Below are 24,345 nucleotides of genomic sequence, written 5' to 3' on the forward strand. Positions count from 1 at the left end.
TGGGGAACACAATTTTTGATGGGTGGCCATATACCCAGCTACAACTTTGAAGGGGGCACGTTCTGTTCCTAAAAAGGCAAAGGGAAAAATGTGAAGTAACCAATTATTGATTTTTGAATGATTCTGTAAAATGGAGATAATATCCTCTGCAGTTTGGTTGTAAGAATTAAATCAAAGGATGGATATAAATCATGTAACAGGGTATCTGACCCAGAGTAAGTGTTCAACAAATGTTTGCTTCATGAGCTTTTCTCTGAATCCTGGCTTTTCTTACTATTTCCTGGAACTCTGTTCTGTTGCTTTCCAAAATTAACACAATATGTTAATTTTAATGCTTTTGATTTATTTAGCATTTAATTGTCAGTGTATATACTCTCATTTGATATAGTCTATTAAAGTATTGATTAGAGTGCTGGATGTCATGAGTATTTCTTTTCTCCAAATGCCATACTATATGCAGCTTTATTTTACACCATACTTTAATTTTTTCCTAAACAGCAGTATTTTGTGGCATCGTTTCATATCCATAAATGTATATACCAAGTATCATTTTTTTTCACACACAAACCCATAATAACCCCTTTTTTCCTCCCCTACCTCTCTTGCCCCTCGCCCCTTCCCTCTCCCCACTGGTAACCACCAGTTTGTTCTCTGTATCTGTGAGTCTGCTTCTCTTTTTGTTTTATTTACTAGTTTGTTGTATTTTGAAAACAGCTTTATTGGGGTGTAATTGACATACAATAAGCAACATCTCAGTGTACAATTTGGTAAGTTTTGATGTTTATATATCTAGGAAACGATCACCACAATATAGATAATGAACATATCCATCTCCCCTCAAAATTTCCTCATGCCCCTTTGTATTTTTCCCTCCCAACCCTCACCCCCAGAGCAGTTAGAGATCTGTTTTCTATCATTATACTTTAGTTTATATTTTCTAGTTTTTTATATAAGTGAAATGTACAGTTTCTGATGCCATTTTTAATAGCTGTTTGGTATTTCATTGTCTAGGTGGAAATATAATTTGTTAATCAATCCTCCATGCTAAACATTTAGGTTGGCTTTTTTCCCCCCTGCTCTTATAAACTTTACTTTGCTATATCAAGATGTATATATAAGGATGATCATTTGGAACCATGTGTTCTTAGATTAAATTTCTGAAAGTATTTTGCTGAATTAAAGGCTGTGATACCTTTGAGACAATATGGCCAAAGTGCCCTTTAGTCAGATTACACTCTTACTAGCTGTTCTTAGTCAAGTCATTACTTCTCTAAGAATGAGCTTTGTCATTAAAAATAAAGCTTTGTCTTTTAAAAAAATATTGTAGGACAAAATCAGTATCTTGTTTTATTTTCCCCACTAATGATATGCTTGAGAAGTATACTTAGGGTGTTCCTTATGTATATATAACTACAGCTACAAATCCTCTTCCTTACATTTTTAGTGAGTAACTTAATGGAACTGTAGTTTACGTAAGCTGTTAATGTCATGTTTAATATGAACTGTTATTTTGATGGTTTATCTGAATAATTGCCCTGTGTTCTTTTTAAAGGTTTGTTATTGAACTCTGTGAACCAATTCAAGTAAAACAGTTTGATATTGCAAATTATGAATTATTTTCTTCTACTCCTAAAGACTTTCTGGTTTCTATCAGTGACAGGTAAATCCCAAAGCTGGTTTGTATAGTTTATGTTTGATCTCCAGAATACATTTTTAAAAATGGGTCACATTTTAAAACTTTAATTATTTTATCTTTTATTTTAATCAGTGTGTATCAATGTGTAAGAACAGTAATACTACTGCTGTAAGGTAGGTATTTATTAATCAGTTTACCTTTATTAAGTTATATGGTGCTTATAACAACCCTCTGATATTGTTCCCTTATGAGATGAGGAAACAGACAAGGGAGATTAAGCAGTTTGCCTAGGTCACATGACTTGTGAGTTGGAGAACCAAGATTCAAAAGTAGATCTGTATGACTTTAAAGTCCTTACTTTTAATTATTATGTTCTATGGCTTCCAAACATTTCTTTAAAAAGTTATTAAAAACATGAGTATTTCATTTTGTATCATGAGATAAATTTTTGTAAAAGTATATTTAAAAAAAACCCTGTTTTGTGTGTGTGTTGTTATAAAAGAAAGAAGTAACGTTGTAAGGAATCTGGTGGAGAACCTCAATCCTATCAACCAAAGATAACTCTCTTAGCATTTTAATATATTCCTTCAGTCTTTTCTACATATTTATATAATTCTACCAGAAAATCAGTTTTTAATGTTTATATCTTGAAAATATCCTTTTGTGTTTTAAACAACTCATTTTTAATGAGTACTTGAAGTTTTCCCCCCCAGTGGAGGTGTTTATTCATTCCATAAATACTTTTTGAGTACCCACAATGTATCATGAGGATGCTGTTATTTGTTTAACTGTTCTTTTGTCGTTGATTATTTGGGGTTTTTTGTCGTGTTTCTTCCCCACCCCACACTTAGCATTGCATATATATAGTTTTTAAAATCAGTTCTCAAGACTGTTGAGAATTTCATTCGTTTTTCTTTCACTAACCTTGCTTAGATCACTTCCTTTCCTCCAAGCTGTAATTTTCTTGTATGTCAAATGGACATGTTCAGCTTTGACAGGTAAACTGTATTTTTTTTAAATATGGTAAGAGAGCTCTCATTACTTTGAGGGATTCTTAAATGCTGTAGTAAGCAAAAATAATAGTTTTGGGCTTTTATATTAGATTTCCTTTTTAAAGGAGGAACAGCTATGTAAAATCTGTGAAATCCAAATATGATAGTAAAGGATTTTTTCTGTTTCTCTTTCCGTCAGTACTTATACTTATACTTTATATTACCACACTTATCGGTACACGAAGAATAGTACCTCATACTTTCAGAACAATCTCTTGGCTACTTTCTGTTTTAAAGCCTCTAGTTTACTTGGAAGCTCTCCCAAACCCCAAGAAGTGGTCCTGGACCTACTTTTATCTTTGCCCTGTCTTGGCTTCTATTTGATAATGGTGTGATTTTTCAAGGTAGTCTTTCCTCATAAGGAGGAACCTGTCAAGAGTTTAGTTGGAAAAGAAAATGTATTTGTTCAACTCAGTACTTATATTTGAACTATGTTAAGTGAGTCTGTTCACCTGGAGAGGAAAAAAAAATGCACAGGGTCTCTTTTGAAAATGTGATGGAACCTCTCTACACGTGGTTTATGATTTTTTTAAAAAAGAATATTTTTATTTTCTATTTCCTAGATACCCCACAAATAAGTGGATTAAGCTGGGTACTTTCCATGGTAGAGATGAGAGGAATGTTCAGAGTTTCCCTTTAGATGAACAGATGTATGCAAAATATGTGAAGGTAATGTTTACATATACAGAACAATGTTCTATAATGAAAACATACCTATTATTCGTACTTTGTACCTCACCTCACTTGTTTAGAAATCAGAAAAATTAAGAGGAAATTTACTGCAATATTTCTTTTAATAAAAAAAAAATTCTTACTTGAATATATTACTTAATGGGACAAATTAATACATTCCATTCTGTGTAACTGGAAACCTAGGCCAGTTTTTTGATATCTGTGGCTTTGATGAAATTCTAAGTTGTAACTCTTAAATATTTTTGGAATCTTGATATAAAATGTCATCTTCATAATATTATATATCTTTCTATTTTAAAACCCAAATTATGTTCAGTGACTGGAGTCTTTAAAGCAGATCTAATTTCTTAACTTACTAGATTCTGATTCTTAGGTCATTTCCATTTTAATATCCATTTATTTGTCATTATAGCTTTTTCCTTTTGTATATTCAGGTGAAATATTGTATGTCCAAATAACAATTTGAAATAAAGTAAAAATTAAACCACTTAAATTCAGTATTCCTGCTGCTTTCTCTACCATTGTAGAGGTAGAAATTATCTACCAAACTGGAATTATCACTCTAGAATTGGATTTAGACTAAATATGAGAGTTTCCTACTCCTCTCATTTCCTCCTTTTTTTCTTTAAAATAATAGCTGTACCTTAAAGTACAACTGTGTTAATAATACGGTCTTTTGGAATGACAGCAGCTCTAATTTTCTTTCTAGTCTCTTCTTCTTTAAATGTGAAAACTTACAGCTACCTAGTTGTCTCTTGTTGATTTTACTGTCTTGTGTCTTTTTAAAGCATGTATTAAATTGGCTTCTGTAAATGGGTAAACTTGTAGTATTCCTAGTCTCAGTATAAAAATGCTAATTAAAAAAATACAGTTGATATTCTCAGGTAATAATTCAGCAGTGTTCAGAAAAATGAAGGTGCATTTTCATTTTCCTTTAAAGTGGATACTGGAACAATTGTTTAATGACCTTTTTATATAGCACAGTTTCTATACCATGGTGAGGAAAAAAATGTTAAAAATAATTTGGCAGATGATACACTTGTACCTAATTTTACAATTAAGACAACTCACATGTTATGAAATAGTTCAAAGAACCATTCTTTATACCATCAACTTAGTTAATAATGGAAGAACATTTCATTGGTGATATAAAAAATCCTGTATAAAACTCCTTACTTTTTCTTTTTTATGATGGGAGACCATAGAACATTTTGATGATTGGTTTTCTTAAAAAAAAAAAAAAAGAAAACCAACCGACTTTGGTAGAATTAAGTCTAAAAGAAAAAAAAAATTACTTCTTATTCTCATTTTATAGTGATAAATGTTATATAAATTTACTTGGGTTTTCCTTATCACAAAAGAACTAAACCCAAATTTACAAACCACTTTTCAATAGCTTATATTTTACAAGTGGATTGATAAATATCTTCTAGTTATGTAAGTTATATTTGAAATAACATAGCATACCCCCAAAATTTATGCTTTCCCTAAAATAATCAGTTTATAATATTGTGCAAGATTAAATATCATTTCATATTATGCTAATCTTTTTATCAATATATACTTACAAATACATGTAGCTACATATATCAATATATAAATTGATAAATAGGTATATACATGATATATATCTGTAACATTTAAAGTAACATAAGAGAGGTTATTTCTTGATACCCTTTATTAATTTTAGAATGCATTCATATTTAGTGGATAAATAAAACAGCAGCAATGAATTTTAGGTTATTTAACTTAATAACCTTAAAGTTAATTTATTTAATTATAGTTGGACTATACTTTATAGATATGATGGTTAAAATTTGGGGGGGGCGGGGGAGGTAATTAGGTTTATTTGTTTATTTCTTAGAGGAGGTACTGGAGATTGAACCCAGGACCTCATGCATGCTAAGCATGTGCTCTACCGCTTGAGCTATACCCTCCCCCAGTAAAAATTTAAATCATTGCTTTGGTTTCTGCAGAGAAGTAAGAGTACTACAATGTTATCCATCACAGTACATTGCTTTCTATACTTTAATTATACAGTATAATTTACAAATATTAAATGTTGCTATGGCATGTCATTCAGACTTTGGAACTGATCTCTTTTTCTTTTCCTTTCTCTTGCTTCAGATGTTCATCAAGTACATAAAGGTTAGCAACCTTATCTTTTGCAATATTGAATAACAGGGCATGGCATATTACTGCATGGCAAAAAGCAAAACTTTACAAGTATTGATTTTTGGGAAATAAGGACTTTATTTTTAGAAATGTTATAATGAAAAAACTGAATATGTTGTTAGGTAATCTCACATGTGCTGTGCTGGTTCCTATTTCATGTAATTTTATTCTTTAGGTGGAGCTGATATCACATTTTGGATCAGAGCACTTTTGTCCATTAAGCCTTATAAGGTAATATAGAACAAAAACTTTACTGAGTTGTTTAAAAAGAAAAAAAGGGATACATAAAAATCTCAATATATTTAAAGTGAAGAAATAATTTTCTATTATGTGAAGTTAATACTATAGAAATACAAGCTGCTAAATCTTTCTTGCTCTTGAATATATTTTAGAAAAATGTAAAAATTTCCTCAGTTAAGAAGAAGGAAACTTCGTTTTATGTGTTTGATTCAGCTTGTGTGCTATGGTAATAGTATCTGGAAACGTTTTTAGACTGATAAAAAACATATTTTTAAATGCCTTAAATACCTTAACATTTTAATAGAAACAGTGGATTAATAACTGCAGTATAAGAAACAGTCATTGTTTTAGAGTCCAGAAGTTAATGGCTCTCAAAACATAGCCAGAATTGGTATATTTTGTCATTTATTGTGAAGAGATGAGTCATAACAACTCTGGTTTTGAGTCTTTAATGAAATTGTCATTAATAGGGTGTTTGGCACCAGCATGGTAGAAGAATATGAAGAGATTGCCGATTCCCAATATCAGTCAGAACGTCAAGAACTATTTGATGAGGACTATGGTAAGTGACTTTAAAACAGTAGCTTCTATGTTTTGCTTTTTTTTTGCTTTTTGATATCTAATAGTAATGGGTAAGTAGAGGTCACTTAAAAAATCAATATGATGGTTGTCTTGAGACTTTAGTTTTTTCATTGTTTTTAACCCTCATAACTATTTTTCCTTAAACCTGTTTTTTAAAGTCATTTTCTGCTTTGTAAATTGAGCTGTTTTCCAAGCTTGTCAATCAGTTATTTGTGACTGGAACGCCCTTCTATAACATTAGTGCTGTGTATTATGATTGTATCCCTATGCCAGGCCCCAAAACCTATTAAACTCTTAAGGTAACTGACAGCAGAATTGAACATTAATTCTTTTGATTTGCCTTAAGCCCAGGAGCAAGCATATTGAGGCCTGAGCCTTTGAGTAACCCCTGTGAGCCGGAAGGGGTAGAAGAAGGCTTTATGACACCCTCCATTTCGACTTTATGAACTTCTTGTTATAAAATGTCTTAAACCATAGTCTGAAAATCTAATTTTCCCTTCCCTAGCTTTCCCACAAGTGAAGTGAAGATATTTACTAGGGGTTGGTAAAGTACATTGAAAGCTTGAATAAAAGTCTTACAAATATGATTAAAATTTTGGTAAGCAGTAGGAATATTTTCCTTGGTTTGTATCTGTCTGATAAATGACTTGTGAGTTTCTATTTCTTCTTGTGAACTTGTTTTAGATGTATAATATGTATTTATTATAAAATCTGTTTTAAATGTCAGCTGACTTTGACAGGACATAATTTGAGCTTTTAAGCATATTGTCGATGATAGTTCTCTGCATAATTACCTTTCATTTTCTCTTTAAACAGATTATCCACTGGATTATAATACTGGGGAGGATAAGTCCTCAAAAAATCTTCTTGGCTCTGCTACAAGTGAGTATTTTGGGGTTTTCCTAGTCACTATTAGAGTATTTCTCAACTTTTTTTGTTGTTTTTTTCTGGCATATGTGGCCATTTTGTTATAATAATTTAGGAGGCTCCTACTCCCAATGTGAACTTTGAGTTGAAATCAAAGATACTGGGTTTTGGAAAGTATTTCTATGGGAATAAAATAGTATAAGTAGAGGAAAAGAAATAAGAGAGGAAAAAATGCAAGCCCAAGTTGGTTCTTCTGTGATAATTAAGCACTTATATTTTTAGGCAAATTCCTTAGAGTGAAGAATGGGTTATTAGTTTACATGGGGAAAGAATTATTAAAGAGGTCCCAGACCATATGAGTAGGCACATCTGAGTAGTCATACTGGATGGGAAAGGAATTAGATTTAGAGGTGGTATGCATCAGTAGCAAATGAGGATTCGTTAATGTATAGGTATGGTTAAGTTTCCTACTAAATTACAAAACATAAAGGCTGTTCTTATTCATAATAATGATTCCCAAACAATAACAATAATAGTTATAATAATATACTCTTTGTAAACTAAAAAAAAACAATGACTAAGATACTAGTTGTTTAGTTTTTTGTAATGCCAGCCTATTATCTGAACTTAGTGGTGGGCTAAGGAGACTCCTAGAAAGACCATTACCAACTGAAACTTTATATTTACTGTTAGGACGCAGGTAGGTATATTTTAATGTTTGTTATTTTTGGTTATTCTTGAAGAATTTGAAACTTACTGGAAGGAGTTTTCTTTTTATTTGGAGATTAATAATTGAATTTAATAAAAGTAAATCTTAGTAAACTAGAAGACTGCTTATTTGTGCATTTCTCTTGTTGCCCTTAGTGAATTGAATTACTTGAATCCCAGTCTCACTGTGTACATTGTCCTCATAGCTTTTTAAGATACTCAACCAGTAGTGCATATACTTAGGTAGATATTTTGTATGGCTACAGTATATGAAATTAAGAATTACTTCTTTTTCATTTCATCTTTTCTTTTTTTTCCCTTTCTTCCCTTCTTCCCTGTTTCCTCTCCATAGAAAACTACAGATTTCAATGGACTTTTTAAGAAATAGAAAGAGTGTTAAAAATACTTCCGTAAAGGGAATCCTTTATGTAGTATTTAACTTCGTTACAGATTAGTGCAGTATATTTTGTTTTACTCTATTGCTAGTCAGCTGACATTTTAGATATTATTGACTGCTTTTAAGTGGAATCTTTAGCTATATCTAGTTGATGATGGTGTTAAAAACAGGTGCCTTATTCACTGCTGTGGGATGTAAGTTTTTAGAAGTGAAAAAAATGATGCTATTTTCTATATCTGGATATTAATATTATTGTTCATGTCCTTAAATTTGTAGTAAAAATTTTATGTCGTCATATCATGGTTCAGTGATGCTGAATTAGCTGTGAGGAAGCAGCATCATTTTATGGGGTTGGAAAATAGTCCCAGACTGAAAGATCTCTAGCTTCTGGTGGTTACTGGAGAGGAAGGGGCACCTTAGGGGAATAATGCCTTACTATGGTTTTAAATAAAGGAAAACTTTGTTGATATTACTGCTTTTCTTTTTCTGCTTTCCTATGAGATTAACTCCAAGACACCATTAAAATCTTTTCACTGGAGGACACTTCCCTATTTGTAATCACTTCTCTGACTAATGTATTATTTTAACTAATGAGATATAGAATCTTTTTAGATACTCCTTTCAGATCTTTTTCTTTGAAGGTATGTTTCTTGGTAACACATCATTCATTTTTGCTTTTGTGGAGCTCTGAAAGGGCAGTCCAGTTACTTTCCAGTGTTCTAGATGTTGAAAGATTTTGTGTAGTGAGACAAGATGGGTGAGAGGATGTCAGTTGAGCCAAAGCATGAAAAATGGGGTTTAAAAAGATGTCCATTTTCAGAAGTTTCAGAGCAAGAGGGGCAGTAGCAGCAGAGTGATCAGACTTTCCTGTCATATAGCTTACAGTCATGATCTAACACTGCTGCCTTCTTTACCTGTGGCCTTCTTGTTTTTTCTGAAGAGTCTAGGAATGTTTTTGAGCCTGACCTAGTTACTGCCTCCAGGGTGATGTAACTTTAAGAAGTAGTAACAGTATGGAACCAGGCCAAAGAGCTTGAATGTCTGAATTTGACCGTAATCATCACCAGTTTCTAAATAAGCTTGAAATTGGCCAATTTTGAACCTAATTTATTTTTAATATTTATATGTTTCCAAAACAGAATTCTGTGGCTTTAATGTAAATTTCCTTTTGCTATTAAGCAATTTGTTGTTACAGAAAATATATGTCAACAGAATATGTTATTTCTGTTGGTTGTCAAAGAGCATACATACTGCATATTTAGACATTCTTGATACTATATAATTTGCTAAACTGCCAAACAGGGAGAAACTACTGTCTTTAGAGCATCATTCTTGGCTTTGTATGTATGCCATTTCTGGTGACTCTTGTGCCTGAATCTTTTGTTTACATTCTTGAACCAGAACACTTAAATTTTTTATATCAACAAAAATTCTTCATACCACTCTCCTTTCCTTGTACTTGGTCGTGTGAATTTTCCAGACTACTCTGCTTTGATATTCTTACAAGTCTGCCTTTACTCCTAAATATGATTTGCATTTTGTTAGAATTATCAGATATGCTAAAGGCCGGGTTTCTATTTATGTTTCTGTATATGTTTAAGATGAGTACAGTTTCTGTTTTCTCTTCAGTCAAAGTATTTTTTTATGAATGAATGTATTTTAAGGTCCTAGAGGGAAAAGACAGAGTGAACGCAAGGCATGCTGCAGAGGTAGCTGAATACACATGGGAGGAAGTAGTTTTTTCGTTGTGTTAGAGCGTGGGCGGTTGGTTTTCTGTGTCAGAAAGAGCCATCCGTGTGCTAGAGACCCAGTATAACATGTTGATATTTGGTCCCTAGAAGAATTTCATTTCTAGTGGAATGGGATGGGATGAATAGTTGCCCCACTCAAAAGTAAAGGCGTTGGCTAATCCAGGAGAAATTGAGGACAGATATCTAGTTTAGCACAGTATTCCAAATTATTACTTTACCCTATTCGGAATGCTTTTTAGTGATCAGATTATCATGACAAGCTGTCATGTGTTTGGATCCAAATTGAGAATGGTCAGAATATTCCCAAAGGTGCTTTCTCTCAAAAGGAAAAAAAAAAAAAAAAAAGAGAGACTATATTTGGCAGTATTCTGTGAACATAGCAAGATTATTTCTTATAGGTTAGATAGGCTGAAAAAGTAGCAATTTGCCAAATTTTGCTTTTGTTACTAAATGGCCCCCCTGAAATGATGATAATAAATAATATTTTTAAATAATGGGTTGTGTAAATCTTCCTTATTGTAGGTAGTAGTATTAAAATTTAGGTTAAAAATAAGTACTAACAGTACTTTCTTTACATAGATTATAGATACGGATTTTTAAAATTTTAATAGTAATATGAAAATTTTTTAATGCAAAAAATTTGAAATCTGACATAAGATAGCCCTTTGAAGCACAAGGGACTAAGAATATAGACTTGATGCCAAAATTTCTGAGTTCTGTGAAGCAGTCAGTTTTGACTGAACTTTAGCTGTCAGGCTAAGTAGAGGATCAGATACTACTGTTGTAATACTGGTTAACATTAAAATTGGGTTTCTGAGGAAATAACAGTACATTGTTACTTTATTTTGGTTGGTGAGGAAATAGAGTTTCCATTCCTGTTTTCAATCTCGTGCTGAGGCATCTCTTTAGCCAAAAATCTAAGACTGTTTCTCTGCTTAACAATTTGCCAAGTCAAAGGGCAAGATTGACCTATAATCCTAGAATATAAAATTTTGTGTGTTATATTAATAATGGAAAAAACAGAGTACCACTGCTTGTTGTCTTTCAGATTATAGAATCATAGTTATGTAAAGATGAAAGTTAATAACTGTCTACTAGTTATCACTTTTAAAAGTCTAAAATCTCCTACTATTTTCTCTTGCCATAAAGCATGTATTTACAGGCTCAGTGCCAGGTGGGAGCGCCTGGCTTGTTCCCAACTTTCTTAATGTGCCGGCTTTTCTTCCTTTAGATCCTTTCCTACTTTTCATATCTATGGTTTTCATTGAAAGTGTGATGAAAACCCTATGGATCTCTTTTGGGAAAGGAAACTAAGATGGAAAAAACTGATGAGGTTTAATATGTAGCCCCTGCCACATCTCAGTATTTTAATAGGAGGGATACCTGATACTGGTGAATTAACTTCTAGTGGAAATTCAGAGGTTAGATTAGAGGTGGAAGTTAATTTCCCTTGAAATACATCATATTACTAGAAGGAAGCCTCCTGTTCCCAGCATCAGCTTTTCATGGAGTTCTGCTATTTTGTGATTCCCATGTACCTTCCGTTATTTATATAGATATTAAGATTTGTAACACTTTACTCATCATTGAGATTCCCTTTTTGGAAAGAGAGGCAGAATTAGCAAGTATGCAGATGACTTTACCTACAATACTTGTTTTATGACTTTGATTTTTAATTCATCTGTCCATGCCCATACCCACCCAATTCACAGAAGAATTTGTATGATTTATTGTACATAAAACATTGTTAAAAGTCATCAAAAAGTACAATTCTATGCAGTATCAATTTGGGATTTAATCATATTACCAATAGATACCTTATGTTCATGGCTGAAAATAAAGTCTTTCTGCTTTCCTTTGCATAATAGTCTTCCTGTTTTATTTAGTTTTACCTACGATAGTCACCTATCTGTTTAGGAAAAACTTTGGTTTCTTCCAGCTTTTTTGTTTTTGTTTTAAACTATAGAACCATTTTTAACTATAGAACCATTTTAAAGAAAAAAAGGCCTTTTTGTAAAATTTGAATTTTGGTTGTCACATTTCTTCCCTGTCCCATCACAGATTATATGTTGAATTATACTTGTAATATGCTGAACATAGTATTTTGCTAAAAACAAAACAAAACAAAATCAGTGGGTCAATGGTGAAATCAAAGAGGAAATTAAAAAAACAAAAAGTAGTGTTTTGCTAAAAGGTTTGGGAGACGTTTTATGAAAGAAGCATAATTAAATTTTAAAATCCTTCTGAACATAAAAATTCAGATTTATGCTTTACACTTTTCAGCTGAAATTTGTGTCCTATATTGGACTTACATAGTGAGGTAAGCAAAAATGATTGTCCAAAAAAATGCAAAAAAGACCATTACAGATGGTTTTTGACTATCTGATATTAAGTTATATGAAAATATGTAGGTGTATTGGTATTTTTTTCTGATTGAATTTTGTTTTAGATGCCATTCTAAATATGGTGAATATTGCCGCTAATATTCTGGGAGCAAAAACTGAAGACCTGACAGAAGGTACCTAATCATTTTATGGGTCTTTTAAATATTATGATACTCCAGGGGTCTTCCCAGTTAGGAAAATTAATTAATAAACCAAGCAATTTGCCTTTTCATTTAGAAATGTAGGAACGATCCAAAGAAACTTACCAATCTTCCGTTATTCATTATTTAATTTCACAATTTCTCTTTAATAATAAAATCCTGTCTATATGAAATCGTGAATTTGGTTTTTGACTCTTCCCTGCTGTAGAAGTAATGATTTTATCCCTTATCTTTTTCTTGAGGCTTTGATGCTCTAGTAGTACTTCAACTATGTTTTTTCTTTTAATCAAGTAGCTATTTAGTTTAGAGAGCAATTCTTTCCTTAAAGAATGCCAAAAAAGAATTTTATTAGCAAGGAGAAAAACAATCTTGCCTTTTTTTCTCCCAAAAATATTTAGTTTCAGTTACACAATAAAGAAGTTAATGGGGTTATAATGTACGTCTTGAGTAATACAGTATGGTGACAGGTGGTAACATTTTGCAGTGTATACAAGTGTCAGATCACTGTTATACACATGAAACTAATATGATATGCCAAATAGACTTCAATAAAAAAGTACTTAGTTCCAAGTACAATCTTAAAATCACTCATTTATGTCTTACTCTCTTTAGTAACTCAGGTGTCTTATTAATCATGTAAGAGATTACACAAAATTTATAGTCATGTTACTTGCTTTAATTATCTGAGAGGCTGACAAAGAATATGCATTACTTGTAATTGTGACTTTGTACGATCATTTCTTTCTAAAAGGACTTTGATGGAAAAAAAAAGTCTGCAGTAGTAAACCTATTTGAATTTTTTTTCTTCTCCCTCGAGAAACTAAAGTTCTTTATTTGTTATAGTGAAATATTTCCGTGGTATAGCTTTTGAAAATTAAACTCAATATGGGCATCTTTCTTAAAATAGGAAATAAAAGTATTTCTGAGAATGCCACTGCCACAACTGCACCTAAAATGCCTGAATCAGCTCCTGTTTCAGCTCCTGTTCCATCACATGAGTAAGTTATATTGTGATATTAGAGTTCTTATAAAGTGGAGAGCTAAGTATACTAGTACATAAAAAGGTACTTGCGATTTATGTGAAATGATTATCTACAGAAAGCTCTGATTCTGATCCATAGCCACTTAAAACATCTTTGAGTTGCTTTTTGGATGCCAGGAATTCACTTCACTCCAGACCGAATGTTTGTTGTTCTGATATTACATTATTACTTTCCTTATTTACAATACTTAATCTTTTCCTTATTGCAAATAATTGACCTACCTCTACAGATATAAGTTTGATGACACGTTCTAAAGGCCTGTTTTTATTAGGTTCAAATTGAAAAACATTGATTAAGTATCTGTGCTATGCCTCCAAAGCTGTAAGGAATACTTGAAGTACTTAGAGCAGTGGTTTTTAGCTTCTGTGTTTGTCACACAGCAGCCTCTTACAGTGTTTCTGAAATTGAATGATACAGGTCTTTTCCCCAGGTTGCAGTGGGCACTTTGGGCAGGGATGTATAAATATATAGGTAAAACGTTAAGTATCCTTGTTTTTTTGGTCTTTTCTACCAGAGATGACTAAGGTTTATTGGCACTTCTGCTTCTAATCCATTAACAGATAAGCTCATAATGATTTGAGTTATTGGGATAATTAGGGTGTATAGATAGTTATTATAATTTTAACTTATGTATATTTCATTAGATATACTCCCTCTAGAACTTTGAAAGCCCTTTTTCCCAGAGGAACTTTACTGAATATGATGAGATATTTGAACATGAAGCAGTTCAAGATAATAAATGAAACCTGCAGGAATTGAGCTGTAATTCCTAAGTATTATACTAATTCAAAAATGAGATTTTTATGCTTCGAAGGGCACAGTGCCAACTTTGTATTCTCCTATTTTAATCCTGGAAGTGACTAAAGATATTTATTGGGTGATTAGAGATACTTATTGGGTGATTAGAGAGAAGATACAGCATTGTGTGTCACTGACTCCTATAAGGTCCCCAGAAATCTCTTTGCAATAGATATTCTTGGTGTTTCTAATTATGTAGAGCTGTCCTGGTTTTGTAACAAGGTTCTTTAGTTAACAACACATAGTGTGTCTTATTTTTCAAAACTAAAATGAGACTAACTTCATTTTACACATATATACACAAACATGCATATACACACTCACCCCCCCCATATACATATGAATATTTGTTGAATGATATCACATCAGGCTAATATTAGCAGTTCTTACTTGTCTATGTTAGAGTTTGTTTTTTAGTAGCTGTTTTTGCACAATTGTTAATCTTTTTGCATAATATTTCTTCATGTATGTTTGTCTTAAATTCTTTCTAATGATCATATGGCAATCTTCTGAAAAAAACAAGTGAAAATAAAAGAATCCGTGATAGGGTGTTATTGCTAAAGTTATTATGAAAAGATGATTTATTTTCTTTTCTCAGATCTGAGTTTTTTAAAGCATAACTCTGATCAGGGTATATACAGATGATATATAACTTAATTTTTACCAAATTGATTCAGTTTAGTTTTTCTCCCTCCCCTTCTTCAGACATTGCTCCTTTTTACTGTCATAATTTACTTGGTAGATAGTAAGTAGTGTTCCACCTTAATATGTAATAAATATTATACAGAGACTATGTATCTGTATCTGTACCATCTGTTTAGAGAAGCAGAGCCCAACTGTGTTTTAGTTTAGTCTGTTTACTATTTTTCTGCCAATGAAATGAAAGTCCAGCTTTTAGATACTGTCTTTTTTTATTCCTACTTTTGCTCTTGTGATATTGATCTTTATTTGAAGACTTTTCCTGGCATTCTTAGTAGTTTTTCACAGTAGAAAAATTTGTATATGAAGATATTTCTTTTTGGTATTCAAATTACATTTTTTTTCAGATTGTAACTTTGGTGCTGCAAGGACTGTATCCAGAAATTCGTTATCTTTATCTCGGAAGGAATCACAGATACTGTAGTGTAGTTTACAGCACTGTTCCCACCAGCTCAATTCCCCACTCTCCCCTACACACATATTCTAGAGCCCAAAGATGGGATTGAGTTAGTAGCACTATTCATTTATGATTAGCCAGGATTTTCATTAAAATGGCTAAGTAATTTAGCTTTAAATAATTGAAAATTAGCCCAGATGATATTGAGATTGTTTGGGGGGAGGGATAGTATGTTTCTTCTCCCTAAAGTAGGTGGCGCACTCTTGTGTGTGTGTGTGTGTGTGTGTGTGTGTGTGTGTGTGTGTGTGTGTGTGTGTGTGTGTGTGTGTGTGTGTATGTATGTATAAGTAAATGCCATGTTCGAATTTCTCAACTCATCCATAGAAAAATGACCTTTGAGAAATCTGCAGTTGACCCTTGAATAACGTGGGTTTGGACTGCACAGGTCCACTTATACACACATCACACATTTTTTTTTCAGTAGTAAATACTGTCGTACACATAATCACGATTGGTTGAATCTGCAGATGCAGAACCACGGATATAGAGGAACTGTGGCCACAGAGGGCTGAATACGTTATACACTGATGTTGACTGTGCAAAGGGTCCACACCCCTAACCCTCCACCTTGTTGAAGGGTCAGCTGTGTTGGCCTTTTGAAAATAGGATATTCACGCACAAAATGCATTCGTAATAAGAGTCCTGGCTTCTAGTTTTAGCTCTGTGACTTTTATAGCCCTTGGGTAGCTCACAGTTTCTGATACGAGAGATAACGAGGCTTACAAAGATTTGGTGAATATGGGAGGGAAAGGTACAAGATACATTCAGTAAATGGAAATATTCCTGTACAAAGAATTCTTAAACAGAGATTAAGAAAAATTTGATTTGGTGAGTCATCTGGCTGGTCACTTGATAAATGATCTTTCTGTTACCATTTCTGAATAATATTGTTTTTGTAATGAAAGTGATTTGAAGGGGAAAAATTCTTCCAAAATAAATGTGAGTTTTTCCTGTATTTCTAGCCTTTCTTTTATCTTATGTATGCTGCATTTATTTTCCTTAAACATAATTTTATCTTTAGATTTCTGATTAAAGTGATTTGTGATTATGGATATGTATTTCTAGGTTTGTAACCACTGAGGGACATGAACATGACACAGAGCCATCAGCAGCAGATTCTACAAAAGAGAGTCCCATTGTACAACTAGTTCAAGAGGAAGAAGAGGAGGCAAGTCCCTCTACAGTGACCCTTCTGGGTAGTGGTGAACAAGAGGATGAAACATCACCCTGGTTTGAGTCAGAGACACAAATATTTTGCAGTGAACTGACCACAATTTGTTGTATTTCTAGTTTTTCAGAATACATATATAAATGGTGTTCAGTTAGAGTTGCTCATTATCGGCAACGCAGCAGAACTCTTGAGAGTAAAGAAAAAGATTACCTTGTATCAGCTCAACCACCATTAGTACTTCCTGCAGAATCAGTAGATGTTTCAGTATTGCAACCTTCAGGTGGAGAAATGGACAGTAAGAGTAAGGAAAAGGAAGCAGAAACCATTGTTCTAGGTGACTTAAGTAGTATGCACCAAGGAGATTTGATTAATCACACTGTAGATGCCATTGAACTTGAACCGAGCCTTCCTCAAACTCTTTCTCAGTCTCTTCCCTTAGATGTTACTCCGGAAATCAGTTCATTATCTAAAATAGAAGTATCTGAGCCTATTAAATATGAGGCAGGACATACACCATCACAAGTGAGTCCCCAAGAAAGTTCTGCTGAGGTTGATAATGAAACAGAAAAAAAGTCTGAGAGTTTTAGTTCTATAGAGAAACCAGCTGTGATCTATGAAACAAATAAACTTAATGAAATAATGGGTAATATTGTAAAAGAAGACATAAACTCCATGCAAATTATCACAAAGCTTTCTGAAACAATAGTGCCACCTCTAAACACAGCTACTGTGCCTGACAGTGAAGATGGGGAAGCCAAAATGAACATAGCTGACACACCAAAGCAACTTTTGACTCCTGTTGCGGATTCTTCTTCATTACCTGAAGTAAAAGAGGACGAACAGTCTCCAGAAGATGCCCTTTTAAGAGGGTTACAGAGGACAGCTACAGATTTTTATGCTGAATTGCAAAATTCTTCAGATCTAGGATATGCTAATGGAAATCTTGTACATGGATCAAACCAAAAGGAGTCAGTATTTATGAGACTTAATAATCGTATTAAAGCCTTAGAAGTTAACATGTCTCTCAGTGGTCGCTATCTGGAGGAGCTTAGCCAAAGGTAAGCTTTCTTGTGAATTAGCACAGTCCACTTTGCTCAGTGAGCTAAGTAGCAGAGTATCATCTGTGGCTAGAGAAGGAGAGGATTTAATTATCTCATGATATAGTAGTAATAAGCACAGTTTTAGCTGGAGAAAGAAAGTGACTTGGATTTTGATCGATGACTTTAAGAATTGATTTTGGTATTAAGGTATTAAATGATGTAATATATTTATTAGGCAGATAACAAGTTTGAGTTACGTATAATCAGTTTCTCCTTCTGTTGCTTAACTTTAGCCACTTTTATTGTTTGATTCCCAGAGCACTCACAGGAAAAATTAGAGGCTATAGACTTGAAAGCTCTTTGTGGAACTTGCAAGATATTTAAGAATTTAAGTAGGTGAAGACTAGAATAGACTAAACTGGATGATTAGGCAATATTTGCATCCCTTCATACAAGTCCTAGCATCCTAGTCCTAGTTGTAGTAATTTATGCTCTTGTGCTGTTGAGTGCCGGAGGCAGTGACAGTGTGCTTGCTTATGCAGTGATTAAGACCCTAGGCACAGTTCTCCAGTTTTCAATCTTATTTACTTTTTTTTTTAAATCCCTTAAGTGTCTAACATCCTTAGGGATTTTCCTCCAACATTTTGTAACCACCTAGGCACTGGATTTTCTATTCCTCTTAAATTGAAATGTTGCTAATGAGATGTCACTAAGGTTATCATTATATGCTAAAGGGAGTTTCTTAATTCATACATACAGTTTATTGGAAATTGTATGCGGGTGTCTTTGCTTGCCTGCTAGCTACCTCTCACCCTGCTGTTGCCTCTCTCCATCCCCACCCAATTCGCCCCACTAAAAGAACCACAGAAATCACTAACAAATCTTTTTTTTATTGATATGTAATTGACATATGACATTATATTAGTCTCAGATGTACAGTGTAATGATTTGATATTTGTATATATTGTGAAGTGATTACTACAGTGAATCTGTTTAACATCATCATCACAGTTACACTTCTTTTTTCTTATGTTGAGATCTACTCTCTTAGCAGCTTTCAGATATACAGTACAATCCAGTATTATCAAGTATAGTTACTATGCTGTACATTACATCTCTATTACTTACTCGTTTTATAACTGGGAAGTTTTACCTTTTGACCCCCTTTATCAATTTTGCCCACCCTTTACCTTCCTCCTTTGGCAGTCACCAATGTGTTCTTTGTACCTGTGAGTTTGTGGGTTTTTCTTTTTTTTTTAGATTCCACATATAAGTGAGAACAACCATATGTCTGTTGAACTTATTTCATTTAGCATAATGCTCTCAAGGTCAATCTATGTTGTCACAAATGCCAAGGCTTTCTTTTTTATGGCTGAGTAATACTCCATGGTATACACATAACACATTTTCTTTATCCATTCTTCCATTGATGGATGTTTAGTTTGCTTCCATGCCATGGCTATTGTACATAATGCTGCAGTGAACATGGAGGTGCAGATATTTTGTCAAGTTAGTGTTTTTCATTTTCTTCAAAATACCTAGAAGTGGAATTGCTGAATCATATGAAAGTTCTGTTTATAATTTTTTAAGGAACCACCATACAGTTTCCCATAATGGCTGTACCAATTTATATTCCCAACCAACAGTGTAGAAGGGTTCCCTTTTCAGTACATCCTCACCACCAAGTGTTACTTCTTGTTTTTTTTTGGTAATAGCCATTTTAACAGATGTAAGGTAGTAACAAATTGTGGTCTTGATTTGCATGTCCCTGATAATTAATGATGTTGAGCACCTTTTCATGTACCTGTTGGCCATGTATGTTTTCTTTGGGAAAATATCTATGCAGATTCTCTGCCAACTTTTAAAATGTTTTTTGTTTTGTTTTGTTTTGCTGTTATATGATTTCTTTATATATTTTGGATATTAACCCCTTATCTGATTAATAATTTGCAAATACTTTCTCCTGTTTGGTAAATAGCCTTTTCATTTTGTTGATGATTTTCCTTGCTGTTTAAAAACTTTTCAGTTTTATGTAGTCCCACTTGTTTTTCTTTCGCTTTTGTTGCCTTTGCTTTTGGTGTTATATCCAAAGAAACATTGCTGGGACTGATATTAAGGAGCTTACTGTCTATGTTTTCTTCTAGGAGTTCTATTGTTTTACATCTTAGGTTCAAGTCATTAATCCATTTTGAGTTAAATTTTTGTGTATGGTATCATTCAGTTGCATGTGGCTATTCAGTTTTCCAAGCATCATTTATTGAAGTGACTGTTCTTTCCCCATTGTATATTCATAGATCCTTTGTCACAGATTAATTGACTGTATCTGTGACTAATAAATCTTATAAAGAAATGAGAAGCATTGAATTGATGTTGAGGTGGCAGATACCTCAAGGGACCTCTTTATTTTACCTTTGTAAATTTTCCTGTATTGCACAGGCCTCAAAAGAGTTATTTTCAGAAAAAAAATTGATTTCTCTCATATATTGAAATATGAACTGTGTTTCCACTAATAAATAAAGAAATAAGAAATTAAAATCAATTCTTACTCCTTAGGTACCGGAAACAAATGGAAGAAATGCAAAAGGCTTTCAATAAAACAATAATAAAGCTTCAGAACACTTCGAGAATAGCAGAGGAGCAGGTTGGTCATCTTCATGCCTCATTTACTTTTTATATAAATTTCCACTGAATTTTGTGGTATCTCACTGTTAAGAAGGGTAAGTAATGTTGGTTCACTCTTTCCCTAATAGCTGATGATTAAGCCTGTAAAATGATGTCATGTTTGGGAAGTTTTCTAGCTGTTAGTATCATTTTCTCTTCTAGGGAAAATTTTCTTGAACATTATCCGACTTACATTTCAAGATTTGTGCATATGTACGTGTGTAGAAGTGCAGTGGATATTGCACAACTCCTTAAAATTCTAAAATCATTTGTGGTTTTCTATGTGGATAGTTTTACTGGTTGCAAATAAGAACAGCTCTGTTTCTTCTTTTTAATTTTTATACCTTTTAATTTCTTTTTTTCCCTTTTATGTTTTGCATAGAGCTATACTGTAGGACTGATGGTAGTGGCCATTCCCCTGTCTTGTTGATTTTAAGGGACTGATTTCAGTGTTGTACCATTAAACATGATGTTTGTTAATAAGTTTTTATAGTATGTTACCATGATGAGGAAAATTTATACTTTTCTAAAAGATTATTTGGGATTTGAGGACGGTGAGGTGAGGTGAGGAGGCCTCAAGTTGTAGAGTTTAAGTTGCGTCTTATTCTCAATTTGTGACATGTTATCATTGTGGTTCCACACAAAATTCCTCCTTTTATTTAAATTGAGGTTTGAGAATTGTTTACATATTCTGAATACACGTCCTTTGTCAGAGATATGCTTTGTAAATATTTTCTCCTAGTTTGTTACTTTTTTCTCATTCTCTTAAATGCATCTTTTGAAGAACAGAAGTTTTTAATTTGTTGAAGCTGTTTACCCATTTTCTCTTTGCTCTACAAAGTCTTTGCCTAAACCAAAGTCACAAAGATTTTTTTTCCCGTGTTTTCTTCTAGAATTTCTATAGTTTTAGTTTTGCAATAGGTTTATAATCCATTTTAATTTTTTAACATGTTACAAAGTATGGCTCAAAGTGCTTTTGAGGGAGAGAGGATGAGAAACATGAATATTCCTTCCTTCCAGCATCATTTGTTGAAAAGTCTGTCTTTTCTCCACTGAATTTTCTTTGTACTTTTGATAAAAATCATTTCACCATATATATGTGGATTTGTTTCTGGGGTTCTGTTTGTTCTGCTCATCTGTTTGTCTTCTTGCTAATACCACACTGTTGTGATTACTGTAACTTTGTAGGAATTCTTAAAGTTAGGTAATTTCAATCCTGTAACTTTGCTCTTCTTTTCTAAAACTCTTTTGACTAATCTGGATTTGGCCAGTACAGATACTAGAATCAGTTTGTCAGTTGCTACCAAACAGAAAACCTGTTTGTATCTTGATTGGGATTGTGTTGACTTTCTAGATCAATTTGGAGAATTGACAGCTTAATAGTTCTAAGTCCTCTGACCCCTGAACACAATATTTATTTAGTTCTTCATTAATTTTAATGCAATAATTTTCCCTCTATATTTTTTCTCTGCTTTTTATGTAACATCTGTGCTTTATGTCTCAGGGACCTGTTTAAGTACTTTTCAATAATCTCATCTGTTAACACTATTGGAAGTAAATCTTGATTATAAGTTTTAACCAACGTAATATTTTTAATAGCATGTCCTTTAAAACTGTCTAGAATTTATCAGTGTTTGTCAAATGTGAGTCAAAGAAACAATTTATTGAATCACATTCTGCATTTAAAAAAAAATTAAGTAGGATAGAAAGTACCACAGTAGATCACAGTGAGGGAAGTAAGGGAAGCTTTTTGTTACAGTTTTATACATCCCCCCCCCTTCACACACACACACACACACACACACACACATAGTTGAGACTTAAAACTTATTTAAATCTAAATTTGAGTAGTAAATGATTATGTAGCTATTTCATATAGGGTCCTGGAGTGGGGAGGTAATTAGGTTTATTTACTTATTTTTAGAGGAGATACTGGGGATTGAACCCAGGACCTTGTGTTTTCTAAGTATGTGCTCCACCGCTTGAGCTATTCCCTCCCCCAGGGGGCCTAAATTAGAGTGTTGGATTTCCTTAACTTCTGGCTCTCTTTTCCTCCTCCTCAAATTCATTAGTAAGTTGAAATTTTTAGTATAGTCTACCTAATGTAGGTTCACAACCATGAATACAATGTATGTCTCTAAAATATGCATGTAAATGCTAGCTTAAGTAAAGACCTATTTGTTGATTATAAAAGTTTCTAAAATTCAGAGCTGGAAAGATGGGTGTTTTGGATGAATTTCTTTTCATTGATAACCCAGCATTTGACTAGATAGATGATCAGTTGTACATATTGTCTGTGTGACATCCTAAGTTCCATCCTAATATGCTATGAAATAGAAGTTTTAAATCTTCTTGGTATGAGCCTGCTTTGTATCTAGAAACATTCTTCAAAATTTCTCCAGCATGTCTTTGTGCCAGTTGCTTTGGTTTAAAAAGACACATTTGACAAAGTGACTACTTTGCATATAGCTGGTTATAGGCTGATTTTTACATATGGAGCCTCTATTAACTTAAAAAGTAATTTATTAACTTCTATTAGACAATATTCTACATGGTAGCAGTGAGTGGCCTTTTTTTTTTTTTGGCAGAGGAGGAGGGTTGAACAGTCTCAAATTCTTAAAATGTTTTGTTTTTTTAAAATTTCTGGTTCACGTTTACAACATTCATTCAGTAAGAGCTTTCTACTAATATGTTTTCCCTCCTGAGGAATTTAACAGTTTTTCTGGATTTTTTTGCTTGAATTTATAGTGTAGTTAACGTACAGATGAAACACAAAAAGAATAACGCTTATGTCTTCTTTTATCATAGGATCAGCGGCAGACTGAAGCCATCCAGTTGCTACAGGCACAGCTGACCAACATGACGCAGCTTGTTTCAAATTTATCAACAACAGTAGCGGAATTAAAACATGAGGTTAGTGTTACTGGTGGTGGTGTGTGACACAGTGTCATGAAGGCAGGCTTGATATCTAAGAACTTTAATCAAACAAGATTGTCACGTATAGAGAACTTTTTCAGAACACTCGAATGTGGTATTTTAAAGTTTTGGAAATATATTCATTATCATAATTTTTTGGAAGACATGGCTTTCATAGTTTAGGTCTTCCATAAAATACAGTTATAAAGCAGTTCTAGTCAGCCTTCTGCAAACCATTGATAGTTGCTATACATACTTAAGTTTTCAGTTCAGAAAGGCTTGTTAAGTTAGTTAAAGCAAAAATTTCATTGATTTAACAAGTATTTATTGAGCCATCCATGTGTGTGAGACATGAGCTGTCCGGTCCTGGGTTGAGGCATATGGCAGTGAATAGTCCCTGGCCTCACAGGGCTCTCTTACCTGGGGGAGAGAGGGAGTACATACAGTAAATATGTGTGAAGGATGGTGAGGTGGAGAGTGAAACGGGCACGTGTACCATGGTGGTGCTTTAAGTGCAGCTGCCTTAGCTACGGTGATGTTGGAAGGCTTACCTGAGGAGGTGGCATTAGAACTGACTGCTCAAGAGGAGTCAGCAGCCACACAGAGCCTGGGGTCAGAACAAGCCGATTAGTGGCAGATCTAGGGCAAAGCACGCGCAGTTAGAAATAGTGGCATGTGTTTGGGACCAGAACAAAAGCTGGTGTGGCAGAAGCAGAGTGAATGAGAGAAGTGAAGGTAAGAAGTAAATTGAGGAATTTGGCAGGGGCCTGGTCATGTAGACCTTTGTAGGCAGTTGAGAGTTTGAATTTTATTTTATTCCTGCAAGTCATTGGGAAGTATTAAAGAAATAACATGGATCATCTCATAGATGACACTGAGAAGCTCCCTATTTGCTGCTCTGTGGAGAATCACCT

General features: G+C 33.4%; 1 protein-coding gene across 6 annotated transcripts in view; it reads left to right on the forward strand.

Moving 5' to 3' along the window:
• The window catches only part of SUCO (SUN domain containing ossification factor), an 83,805-nt gene that overhangs the window by 42,134 nt on the left and 17,326 nt on the right, over positions 1-24,345 (forward strand). For 3 of the 6 annotated variants that reach the window (XR_004131540.2, XR_010377546.1, XM_031435750.2), the window contains exons 10-20: positions 1,553-1,660; positions 3,252-3,357; positions 5,509-5,529; positions 5,732-5,787; positions 6,267-6,358; positions 7,195-7,260; positions 12,551-12,619; positions 13,554-13,644; positions 16,709-17,872; positions 20,408-20,495; positions 23,324-23,428. Coding sequence is in view for 4 of the 6 variants with exons in the window: in XM_031435750.2 (XP_031291610.1) it covers positions 1,553-1,660; positions 3,252-3,357; positions 5,509-5,529; positions 5,732-5,787; positions 6,267-6,358; positions 7,195-7,260; positions 12,551-12,619; positions 13,554-13,644; positions 16,709-17,872; positions 20,408-20,495; positions 23,324-23,428 (1,966 nt within the window). In the remaining 2 variants the exon portion in view is untranslated. Of the gene's footprint in view, positions 1-1,551; positions 1,661-1,768; positions 1,810-3,251; positions 3,358-5,508; positions 5,530-5,731; positions 5,788-6,266; positions 6,359-7,194; positions 7,261-12,550; positions 12,620-13,553; positions 13,645-16,708; positions 17,873-20,407; positions 20,496-23,323; positions 23,429-24,345 lie in introns of those variants that run through there. The other 3 variants (XM_031435751.2, XM_064477993.1, XM_064477992.1) reach the window with 3 other exon arrangements.

The sequence above is a fragment of the Camelus dromedarius genome, chromosome 23 (assembly GCF_036321535.1).
Source record: "Camelus dromedarius isolate mCamDro1 chromosome 23, mCamDro1.pat, whole genome shotgun sequence".
NCBI classification, from domain to species: Eukaryota; Metazoa; Chordata; class Mammalia; order Artiodactyla; family Camelidae; genus Camelus; species Camelus dromedarius.